Consider the following 12,644-nt stretch of genomic DNA (forward strand, 5'->3'; position numbering starts at 1 on the left):
TGTGAAACTCTATAGCATTAGGTACCGTGCCTGCCAAGTCAGATATTTTCAGGCAGCGGTTAGATGTTCCAGCAGCATTAAATAAAAGAAAGATGTCATTTCCTCACTTTAGCTGTCTCATAGGAATCTTACTCAGATTATATATATATTACGCATTTAATTCCTTTATATGCATCCATATTACAGGCTGGTTAAAGGAACAGTAACTCTACAAGAACAAAATTGAAAAATAATTTCTAGCCAGCATATTTAAAAAAAAAAAAAAAAAAAAAATGTTCTTTTCAATTGCAAGACACTTTATACTGTAGCAGCGCTGGTGTTTAACTCCTACCTGGCCGTCTGTGTTCATCGGCATTTAAGATAATACATATAGTGCCCTTTGGTTTTTTCCCTAGTTCCCCTTGAATTAACTCAAAAACAACTAGTTCGACCATGATTTATGGTTGGGAGATGAGCTATGTTTTAAAAGGGAAATTTTAACTTGATAAAGAACTTTAAATGTACAGGTATAGGACCCGTTATACAGAATGCTCAGGACCAAGGGTATTCTGGATAAGGGTTCTTTCCATAATTTGGATCTCCATACCTTAAGTCTACTAAAAAAATCAATAAAACATTAATTGAACCCAATAGGACTGTTCTGCCCCCAATAAGGGGTAATTATATCTTAGTTGGGATCAAGTACAGGTACTGTTTTATTATTACAGAGAAAAGGGAATCATTTAACCATGAAATAAATCCAATAGGGCTGTTCTGCCCCCAATAAGGGGTAATTATATCTTAGTTGGGATCAAGTACAGGTACTGTTTTATTCTTAGAGAGAAAAAGGAAATCAGTTTTAAAATTCTGAATTACCTGATATCTGATTAAAATAGAGTCTATGGGAGACAGGCTTTCCGTAATTCTGAGCTTTCTGGATAGTGGGTTTCCGGATAAGGGATCCCATACCTGTATTATAGAGCAACTGATTCTAAGAAACATTTCAACTGGTCTTCATCATTTTCTATGCCTTTTGAATTTCCATATTTTCAGCCTGAAAATGAAAAAGCTAACTGTAGACACACCTGTCCTCAGCAACCAAATAAAATAAAAACCCGGACTGTAATTGTAATTCTTATTAGGCTCTCGCCTCCTCCAAACTACTATCTGGCTGCTAGTTAAGTCGTAGCAACTAGAAAGAATTGAAATTCTTAGTCTGAGAATTGCAGAATAAAAATATAAAACATTTGGGGGGAAAAATGTATTATCAAATAACAATTCAATTACAGGTATGAGACCTGTTATCCAGAATGCTCTGGACCTGGGTTATTCCGTATAAGGGATCTTTCCGTAATTTGGATCTCCATAACTTGCATCTGCTAAAAATCATTTAGATATTGAATAAACCCAATAGGATTGTTCTGCCCCCAATAAGGGGTAATTATATCTTAGTTGGGATCAAGTACAGGTACTGTTTTATTATTACAGAGAAAAGGGAATCATTTAACCATGAAATAAACCCAATAGGGCTGTTCTGCCCCCAATAAGGGGTAATTATATCTTAGTTGGGATCAAGTACAGGTACTGTTTTAAAATTACAGAGAAAAGGGAATCATTTTTAAAAATTTTAATTATTTGCTTATATATATATATATATATATATTATTTGCTTCCATAATTCGGAACTCCCATACCTGTATCAATTTTCAAATTTGTGAATTTAACATGAATTAAACTGTGAAAAAAAAACAAACATTTTTTTGCCTAGGACAACTCCCAGTGACTTCTACATGAATTTGCAAGCTTTTATTTTTTGCACCTAATAAATATCGAGTCTTGGAAACCATAATTCAAATGTGGGAGTTTTTGAGCAAAAAAATTTGAATCCAAAACTTTAAACTCGATGATGAATATTATTTAAAGAATGACTCGGCACACTGCCGAATAAAATTTTTCAAAAATGTAATTAGGATATGGGGAAATTTGGGATTATTGTTATATTTGTTGGCTGTTAATAAATACCTTACAAAAGAAACTGCATTTTTAAAACACCAGTTCTGTCAATAAAATGCTCATATCAAGTCACAGTGTGTAAAAACATAGAAACAATTGGTGATGAGTGAAATTTTTGACCAGGCATGGATTTGCCCGAATTGACAAATTTCTGTGTTTTGCCATTGGTGGATTTTTTCACAAAATATGAAACTTCTTGCTAAATTAACTTAAAAAAAAGATAATTACAGTTAAATAGTTGTTATTTTTCCTTCCAGAAAGTGTAAAAGACCTGCCACTCAGTACTGAAGCCCACCGGACCCTAAGTGAAATGTATGCGGCTGAAGTCATGTCTGAGCTGCGCAGTCTCAGGGAAACAAGCCCCTTACTATAAGGCAATAGGGCAGAGTAATGAGTCCGTACCATTAACACCTGCACATTAGATGTGTTTCTGTTGGCAAGTTTCCCGGGGAAGGTGAAATGTAATATAGTGAGGAATAAAATACAATTTGAAGTATAATTAGAAACTACTCTTTGTGCAGCAGGGCGCTATGTTTGCTTGTGCAACCCAATGTAAGACTTTAAGCTGAGCAACTTGGCACCTATGTAAAGCCGATGGGTCCTGGCACCACAAACGCACACAGACAGGGGTGCTGACGAGCGGAGACACAGCAATAGGGATGACAAGACTGGATTCTCATTACCTGCTGCATATTTTTTGCCTACTGTAATAGCATTAAGAGTCACAGTGTAACAAGTCCAGATAACAAGAGAAAAGAATTTATAGAAATGTTCATAAAGGAGCAATGAAATGGGCCTTTTAACACCCATATGAGCTCTGATTCAGTAGGACAGCTATTCACCGTGGAACCTCCGCCCAACCAACCTACTACTACCTAGTACTAACAGTTACGTCCCATAAAGCAGTTCCTCTGGCCACAGATAAAAATTCCTTTACCACCTCAAACTGCCCTGTGTCTGTAAGCAGTAACAGCAACAAGAGCCCCTCTGCACTCACCCATTATATTATATATATATATATATATATATATATATATATATATATATAAAAAATGCATCCAGTGTATAAAGAGCATTCACAGCATAAGTGTCCAATGAATCATTTATTTAGACATACTATCATATATATTGTATTATATATATGGCATTAAGACATTCTGTGCATTAAGCTACCAAGCAATGCCCTCCCCTTTAAACAAAACTGGGATTGTTTGTCCATATATTGCAATATACTTCAAGCTGGCCAACTGCGTCAAATTCATCCCCTTTGGCCAGTCCTACACTCACTTATATTGGATTCATTAGGAATTCCATTGGTATCCACTGTTTTTTTTTTTTTTTTTTTTTTTTTAAATTAATTTGCCTTCCTCTTCTGTTTCTCTTTATCTTCCGAATGGGGTCACTGACCCCGGCAGCCAAAAACTTTTGTTATTCTTACTTTTCATTACTTAACTTACTGTGTAGGCCCTCTCCTATTCATATTCCAGTCTCCAATTCAAACCACTGACTGGTTGCTAGGGTAAATAGGACCCTAGCTACCAGATAGCTGCTAGTATACCTAACTGGAGATCTGCTGAACAAAAAGCTAGAAAACTGAAACCATAAAAAATAGATAATGAATACCAATTATCACTAAAGAATTACTAAGAATTTTACACACTTGGGGTAATGTAGCAATGTAACAAACAACGTTTTTACCAGGTCTAGTTATCCAACAGCAACCAATAACATGTCTACTTTCAAAAAGTAAAACTATTTCCTGATTGGGTGCTACCAGACCTGGTGCTGTCTTTCATATTTTTACCCCTTCAGACTAACATAAAACATAATTATTCAGTGCCAGATTAAAACATACTGATCTATCAAGTCTGCTAATCGCCTTAGAGCAAATTACTTTTTTAGACTCAATGCAAAGTTCTGTAAATGATACAGAACATATTTTCTTGGAGACCATATCACTATGGCATTAGTTTCCATGGAGACGTTTGCCATGTTAAACGATTCACAGCAACAGGCTGCATAGTTAACATGTAATCATGGCCAGGGTTGCTATAGTTACCATCTGTCAATCAGCACTTTCTATGACAGCTCTTTGTATTTAGAATCGGTTTCTATAGCATGGCCAAGAGTCACCATGGTATGTAACCAAAGGTAGCAGTTCCATAGCAACTGTAACCAAAAGGATGGTCAACATTACCATGGCAACAATAAATGAGAGCCACATCTTTATGGGTTGCCATGATGACCAATTACAGCAAATGTTAGCACAACTATGTTCAAAGTGGCAAAGTTTCCATTTGCAGGGGTCACGATTACATTTCCGCAGCAATGACTCTCATTCCAACAACTCAAAATCCAGGTATGAATGGGGAAGAGCTCACATAGCAAGTGGTGCAAAGACATGGAAGCATTTGCCGCTGAAGGATCCAATAAAAAAAACCATAATTGGGCTGAAAGATTCCAACATAATAAGTGGAGCCTGACAGGACGTACTCACCTGATGATGATGGATTCTATTTATACTACAGGTAAAGTCGTGATATAAATGGAACTTGTCCACATCTTTTACATTTCCTTCCTTTTCCTTTCCAGTCGCCTTGGCAAGCGTCGAATGGATTGTCACGTTGTTCTGCTTACACCTAAAATCACAAGAACAGAGGAGCTGCTCAGTAACCATATGCTGTAATTTCAACCATCATTACTGGCACGTTACTGGGTGACTGGATTTGCCATCTGGGTGCTAGTTTAAATTGGTCCACAAGAAATGGGTAGAATATTTTGAAGACACCTCAGTGTTTTGAATACTAGGCCGTTCACCTGCTACATGAAGTGACATTGATAAAAAATGTTTTTTCAAATCAGCATTTAGTTACATTTATTGTTTAGTTACATTAAAAAATCAGCATCTATGCATTCATTATATCCTCTCCAGATGGGTCTTTCGAGGCCCCCATTGTGGTCTGATCATTGGCCCAGTGTTTTGAATACTGGGCCATTCACCTGCTACGGGCAAAGTTGCTGAGAGAAGTTAAAAGAAGAAAATTTCCTTACAAACTCCTGATGTGCTCCACAGTATCTTTGTCCTTAGCAAACATGTCGGCTAAAATGTGTTGCACTCCCATCTCTATATCCTGCAGCGTTGAAAGGCCTGAAACACAAAATACAAATGGATACAAGTTGCATAAGTGATTTTTGCTTTTTCAGCTACAGATCAATTATAAATGTTTGATTTAAGCTGAGGAACCTTTAGAAATATATTTCCATGGCAATTCTCTATGCAAGCCAATAGCAAAGTAATTAAAGCTCTAGCTGGAGGTTATTTTACCAGCTGCGTGGCAGAGGGTGCTGGTATTAAATAATAAATCTAATGAATTCTCTATTAATGCATTTCTCTTATTTAGCCCCAGGAAGGATTACAGAGTGCACTATAATTTCTACTGTTTTTACACAACCACAAGATAACTAAGTAACACACACATATATGAAAGCCAAAATCATAATAAAACCTAATCATTACATAAAGACTTTGCTTCCAAATGGATTTACAGATGTTACCCATGATTTCTTGTGTAACGCTGCCCTCTAGTGACTGCCATTAAATTACACTGCCAAATCATGACAAAAAGGAAATATTTAATGTTTGAGATCACTAACTTAAATGGGATCTCCACCCAATGGTGTTTTTTTTTTTTTTGTAAAACAAAAGGAAACATAGTTCCAAGCAACTTTCCAATATACACAGAACATGTCAGATTGTTCTAAAGTTGAATGCTGTAGGTTCCCTGGTTGTTTATATTCTCTGGTTCCGACTACTGAAATAATATAAAAGAAACCAGCTGGTTAACAGATCTGGAGAAGAAATTACTTTTGCTACATTACCTCAGAAAGGAATAATGGAAAAACAGTTTATGGGTGGATTAGCTAGAAATTAGTTTCATTCAGGTTTGGGTTAACCTTTGAAGGATAACTAAAAGGTATAATCACTGTATGTCACTAAATATCAATTTAGCAATAAATATTATCCCTCTAAACAGTTATTTTACCTTTAAATCAATGTTTGCAGTAACTCCCCAAAAAGATAGTTGGGAGGCTGTATTTCAGCACAAACTGGAGGACAGCAGATAAGACTGGTGTTTAGAAAACCAAGTCATGAAATTTACCTTCAACATTACTGTTAATATACGAGAATAGGTTGAGTTGTGCAGGGGTTTCAATAAGACCTCTTGCAGCAGTTTCCAGTCCAAGCTGTTTGGCTCTTTGTGCTTTCGTTCCTTTGCTACCGGTCTTGTAAGGGGCGTACTGCACACAAAAGACAAGATACCATTATTTGATGCAGTAGCGGGTTCTCTGGCCCGATAAGTGGGTTATTTCTTTGACAGTACTAACCACATGCTCAATTTCATCTGCTGATCTGCAGTTTAACATGGATGTGTGTAATCCAGAATTTAGTTTCCCTTCTTTCTTCAGTTTCTCTATCAGTGTATGTGCTTTCTTTGCCACAGAGCTGCATAGAATCAAAAACAGAAAAACTCATAACCAAGAAAATATATTTATAGGTGTGTTTAGCTGCCAAGAAATCAGTTACATAATATATTAGTAAACATGAATGTGGGTGCTTTAAAAAATATATGGTGGGGCATCTCAAGGAATGGCATTAGCGGGTATGTGGATACCTCCGCACACCACTGGAAACAGCCAGCCAGGTACATTTCACGCCAACCAAATCAGTTTTTGTTACTTATTCAACCAAAGGTTTAAATTACCCACAATGCTTCTCTGAGCCCTTACCGTAACTCCTCTAGTCCTTGCTGTACCTCTCGTAATGCATCTGCATCAAGGTTGTTAATAAGCTCTTTTCTGTATCGAGCAATGAAGGGAATCGTGTTGTCATCGTGGAAGAGCTGGATCAGGTTTGAACAAACCCATGGCTCAACATTTGTCTTCTCTGAGAGAACCTAGAACACATTCCAGTTATAGTCACGCTGTTACAGGCTTTGGGCCTTCACTATCCAGCACTGGATCAGACAGACATTTTCATCATATAGAAAATCCTATTAACGATTCCCATGAATATCGGCACAAGCATTATTTTGTTCTAGAAACAAATTCCAGAGAAGCAGTAGGACCCCCCGACTGCGAGACTGACCTCCCCTCAGGCACCCAAGTAGTGTATAGCAAAAGACCAACATTGAGTCTAAGTAGCGTTTATTCTTTATCAGAAGTTTCTGTATACAGGGGGCAATGCCCAGGCTGCCCTGTACAGTACTCAAACTGACTGGCCTTTCTGACAAATGTATGGATAGCAATTTTTCTTCATCATTAGTTCAATCACCCTACCAATGTTGAATTAAGGGGAACTCCTCTGTGGGGAAAAACCCTTAACTAATGAGGCATTTTGCCCGAAACCCCACATGAGCTTATCTGACCCACAAAATCGTGTCTTGCAACAAAACAACATTTTGCAGAACCCCGGCCTGGGGTCAAAGTCTAGTGATTTTAATCACTGGAGTGGTACCTAACAAACTGCCACCCAAAACTGAATTACAGTTTCCGTGTAATTTAAGATAATTTTCATTTAAAACTCTACCCTACCTCAACAAAGTTCCAGTTCATCTCGTGCCCCCCATGGGCAGCGCTGGAGTTCATGTGCTTTACCGGCTTCCCAAAAGAATCAGAAGATGGTTTCAGCTTTTTTAAGGGAGGTTCGCCAAATGTGAAATCATCAGGAGGCTCCTCATCAGTAGCTTCCTCCCTCTTAAACAACATCTCTTCCTTTATTGATGTTCCTTTTGGCAGAGTACTAGTGGAGGGAAAATCTGAGATTCCCAAACTTCTTCTCTCTTCTTTAATTGGCACTTTCTCTGGAACTGGACTTTGGACCATTTTCTTTTTCACAGGGGTTTTTTTAGGCGTTTTCTTTTCCTGTTTAATGGTTTGGCCCAATAATCCTTCCTGGGCAATGTTTGTATCAAGTTTTGTTGATTTTTCCTGAAAAAGAAACAAGTGGAATACTTTACTTCTTTATTAGAGGATTAATTCCTTTGGGGAAAATAAACAGCTATGTGATCTCCTTAAAGCAGGATAAGGATAAAAGAATATAGAAAAATATAGGATAAACGAAGAGAAAAAAAACAGACTTCAGTTCCTTATCAGGTCAGCAGGAAGTGGAACAGATGGGCGGGACTAGTAGGGGTTTTTGGGTTTAGTAAATCAACCCAAAAGACAACTTTTTTTTTTTAAGCACAATCCTTCTATATTTAGAGGAGTATAATGCACTGGCTTGTTTTTGTTCCTTTACACAATATGTCCCCTTTAAAAAATAATAACAGGTATCAGAACTATTATCCAGAATGCTCAGGACCAAGGGGTTTTCCAGATAAAGGATCTTTCCGTAATATAGATCTCCAAGTATGCTAAAAAAAATCATTTAAACATTAGAAAAAATGCCAACAATATACATAAATTATATTCTAGTTTGAAAAAAGTACAAGGTACTATTTTATTATTTCACAGAAAATACAAATACCTGTACTTTCAAAATTATCAAAATTATTTGTTTAACATGGAGCCTATGGGATATGGCCTTCCTGTAGTTTGGAACTTTCTGAATAACAGGTTTCAAATCAATGGATCCCATAGCTGCAGTATTAAAGAAAGTCATGCACCAATGTATATGATTACATTTAAATCAAACAATAACACATATGTGTAACTACATAGGGCTCTGTGCCAAATTACCTAATAAGAAATAAATATGGTTTTAGGTTATCAAAGGGAAAGGAACCCCAGAGAACTGTAGTCCAAATTTGCTTGAGGCTCTGAATTAAAATATATCTGGAGTAGTATTTTTTTTTCCTATAATTTTGCTCAGTACAGAGACAGAACCATAGACTCTTCAAGCCAAATATCTGCTCTGTTGATGCGCAACCCTACCTTTCTTGGCTTACGGGGGGCCGCCTCAGACTTTGGTTTGGCAGTGGGTTTTTTTGCGGGAGCTTTTCGGGGCTTTGCAGTAGAAGGTTTTTGCTGGGCCTTTGTTTTAGGTGCCTTTTGTTCTGGTGTCCACTCATCTTCATGCGGACTGTCCCCATCATCTTCTGATTCAGATCTGAAACAAAATATACATAAGACATTAAAAAGCGAAAAAAGGCAACATAAAAAGCTGAGTTAATGGACTGTCCCTGACAAAGCACACAGAACCCCATGCTGGTCATGCACCATATTCCCTGCTCTCTCCATGTTCTGGAGACTGGACAGTTTATTGTGTGCACACTACTCACATGCTCATGAATGACAGGTCTTGTTTAGAAACCTGGGTATTCTGTTTGGCTCTTCTTGGCAATCCAGCCATCTGAAATTGAAATTAAAAACAAGATTATCCAGAGACACCAGCAGATTATCTAGAGGGGGGTGCCCAGACTTTGTCACCCTGTGATCTACTCTTGCCACCTGGCCTCCATCATGAGATCTACCACAGTTAAAATAGTGTGACGTCTATCATTAGGCGCAATAAGCAAGAAAAGGTATCAATGTTTAACAAATACACATAGATACAATATATAAATGCAGTGCCAAAATCACATTTAGTGCCCACACAACATTATTCAAGTGCCAACTTCAAGTTTAATGTGGAAGGATTGTAGTAGTTTTTCCTTCCCTTCTTCATGGCCCACTGTAGTCTGACACAGAAACACATATAAAGTGGGAACAAATATATACAGTGGACCGGTGGGGACAATCTTCTACACTGGGATGAAACTACAAAGACGGATGGCTTGAGAAGCCACACTCAAAAACTCCAGTATGCTGGGGGGAAACCAGTGTCAGTGTGCATTCCACTTCGAGGTCCACTAGAAACTTTAAGGCTGATGCCAGACGTGGTGTATTCTCAGCAATCCGAAAAATGCTTGCCGTGAATACGCCCCACTACTCTAAATTCGTCCTACCTGTGCCTGCACCCGAATGAATGAGATACGCTCGGGTGCAGGCACATTTAGCCGAAATATGCATAAAAACGTGAAACTTTGCATTCTCTTGCATTTTTATGCCTATATCAGCAACATGTGCCTGCACCACAGCATATCTCATTCATTCGGGTGCAGGCACAGGTAGGAGCGTAGGGCTGTATATTTGGCAAGTGTTTTTCCTCTTGCTGAAAATATACACCCTACGCCACATCTGGCATCAGCCTTAAGTGATCTACTGGTAGCCATGATCTACCTTTGGGCAACCCTGATCTAGAGGTTTAGATTTACCAGACATGAATTCTGTCCATAAAGCAAATCATACTCTCTATTGTCAGAAAACAAATAAACCAAGTAAAATGAGTTCCCCAGGCATGCAATAAAAGTGACTAAAATAAACATCTATAAACAAGATAGTACACACGGCTTGCATGTTTAAAGTGATACTGACACGAAAAAACAACTTTTTAAAATATGAATCTACATAAAAAGTTGCCTATAGGTCGTGTTGATCATTTTTTGCCGATAGGGCTGCTTTCGTAAATAATTGTTACTTGAAATCCCAAAAAATGACTGTTTTGCCAACCTGACTGTCCCTTCTCAGCCTGTCAGTTATAGCTTCTAATGCTAACGGCCTCCTGCTGCACAAATATGGCCGCCCCCTCATAGAGGAACATGGGGAATCAGATAGGGAATGTCAAAGCTTGGACAAATACTTTTATGGCAAAATTATAAATAGCATGCAAAGACAATGTTATGATAGATGTAAAAAAGGTTTCATTTCTGGTGTCAGTATCTCTTTAATTAAACCTTTTTTTGCCTATTTCTGGTACACTGGTCTTAACAATGCACGTTTGTATATATAGATTACATGGCAAAGAAAGCTTGGTACAGGTATGGGACCTGTTATCCAGAATGCTCCAGGCCTGGGATTTTCCAGATAAGGGATCTTTCTGTTATTGGGATCACCATAACTTATGTCTGCTAAAAATCATTTAAATATTGAAAAAAACCCAATAGAGTTGTTTTGCCCCCAATAAGGATTAATTATATCTTAGTTGGGATCAAGTACAGGTACTGTTTTATTATTACAGAGAAAAGGGAATCATTTAACCATTAAATAAACCCAATAGGATTGTTCTGCCCCCAATAAGGGGTAATTATATCTTAGTTGGGATCAAGTACAGGTACTGTTTTATTATTACAGAGAAAAGGGAATCATTTAACCATTAAATAAACCCAATAGGGCTGTTCTGCCCCCAATAAGGGGTAATTATATCTTAGTTGGGATCAAGTACAGGTACTGTTTTATTATTACAGAGAAAAGGGAATCATTTAACCATGAAATAAACCCAATAGGGCTGTTCTGCCCCCAATAAGGGGTAATTATATCTTAGTTGGGATCAAGTACAGGTACTGTTTTATTATTACAGAGAAAAGGGAATCATTTAACCATTAAATAAACCCAATAGGACTGTTCTGCCCCCAATAAGGGGTAATTATATCTTAGTTGGGATCAAGTACAGGTACTGTTTTATTATTACAGAGAAAAGGGAATATTTTTTTAAAATTAGATAATAGTACTTATAATGGAGTCTATGGGAGATGGCCTTTCCATAATTTGGAACTTTCTGGATAACAGGTTTCTGGATAAGGGATCCCATACCTGATTGGTCTTAGAGGTCTCTTCAGCAAGAAGTTAAATGATATTTATATAGTACTTACAGCTGAATAATGGCTCCAGCCACTGAAGGGGACATATATGCCACTATATAACCTAATGTGAAGCTGCTACTGAGCACTGTTGCAATTTACATGTGTGTTTGTTACATTACACGATACTAACAATTTGTATTCTGTGAATTCCATTTTCATTGAGTGCAAAGCCCCATAACAAGTGCCAACCCTGTTTCAGGCCAGAGCCCAGCCTTTCCGCACAGTCCAGTAGAGGGAAACCCCCAGGCTGCCCGGAGGCAGTGGGTTCGCACCTGGGATGGGTACCAAGACCCTAGGCATGTATAGTGAGCAGCAGTAACAGCTTTACACAACCCAATCCAATCAGTCAACTTACAGTTTTAATGTTAATGGCGCTGCTGCTTTCTAGAAAGGAAAGAGGGAAAGAATCCAATCGCCGCGTTTCCGTGGAGCATATGGGGGGCTCGGCATCCCTCAGAGCCTGGGGGCGGCTCTTTCCCTACGGGGGCGCTACCGCCAGCCACTTCCTAGTTTTACTTTTTGAAATTTCCGCCTCCGTGACGTCACTTCCGGAAGTGACGTTTCCTAGCAACCGACCGCGGCTTCTCCCTCATTTCTCCCAGGCGCTTGAAGGCGCTGGTTATTGAGTTTGGTTCTGCTGCGCTCTCTTCTTCCTGCCGTTTAATGGAATCCATCGCTCTATCCAATGCTGCCGCGTTCTTTTCCTCATCTCCTTCACTTTGGGGTTTCCCGCTTATCGGAGGTCTGTTACTTGGGGTACCCCTTGTGTAACACTGATGGGCATTCATTTGATTTATCAGCGGGGTCTGCTATTATTTCATATACAGTGGGGGGGCCCATAGGTCTGGGGTCTGCTATTATTTCATATACAGTGGGGGGGCCCATAGGTCTGGGGTCTGCTAATATTTCATATGGAGTGGGGGGGGGGTCCATAGGTCTGGGGTCTGCTAATATTTCATATGGAGTGGGGGG

At 38.5% G+C, this 12,644-nt stretch overlaps 1 protein-coding gene across 2 annotated transcripts in view; it reads right to left on the reverse strand.

Annotated features, from left to right (window-relative positions):
• Positions 1–12,219, reverse strand: part of srbd1 (S1 RNA binding domain 1) — a 108,199-nt gene extending 95,980 nt beyond the window's left edge. The window contains exons 1-9 of one of the 2 annotated variants that reach the window (XM_004914754.4): positions 12,028–12,218; positions 9,273–9,343; positions 8,926–9,100; positions 7,585–7,980; positions 6,781–6,947; positions 6,379–6,496; positions 6,153–6,291; positions 5,044–5,140; positions 4,490–4,631 (exon numbers count right to left, since the gene is read on the reverse strand). In XM_004914754.4, the coding sequence (XP_004914811.2) occupies positions 4,490–4,631; positions 5,044–5,140; positions 6,153–6,291; positions 6,379–6,496; positions 6,781–6,947; positions 7,585–7,980; positions 8,926–9,100; positions 9,273–9,343 (1,305 nt within the window). In that variant the 5' untranslated portion in view covers positions 12,028–12,218. Of the gene's footprint in view, positions 1–4,489; positions 4,632–5,043; positions 5,141–6,152; positions 6,292–6,378; positions 6,497–6,780; positions 6,948–7,584; positions 7,981–8,925; positions 9,101–9,272; positions 9,344–12,027 lie in introns of both variants that reach the window. The other variant, XM_004914756.4, reaches the window with a different exon arrangement.
• Between the last annotated feature and the right edge of the window lie 425 nt (positions 12,220–12,644).

The sequence above is a fragment of the Xenopus tropicalis genome, chromosome 5, assembly GCF_000004195.4.
Source record: "Xenopus tropicalis strain Nigerian chromosome 5, UCB_Xtro_10.0, whole genome shotgun sequence".
NCBI lineage: Eukaryota > Metazoa > Chordata > Amphibia > Anura > Pipidae > Xenopus > Xenopus tropicalis.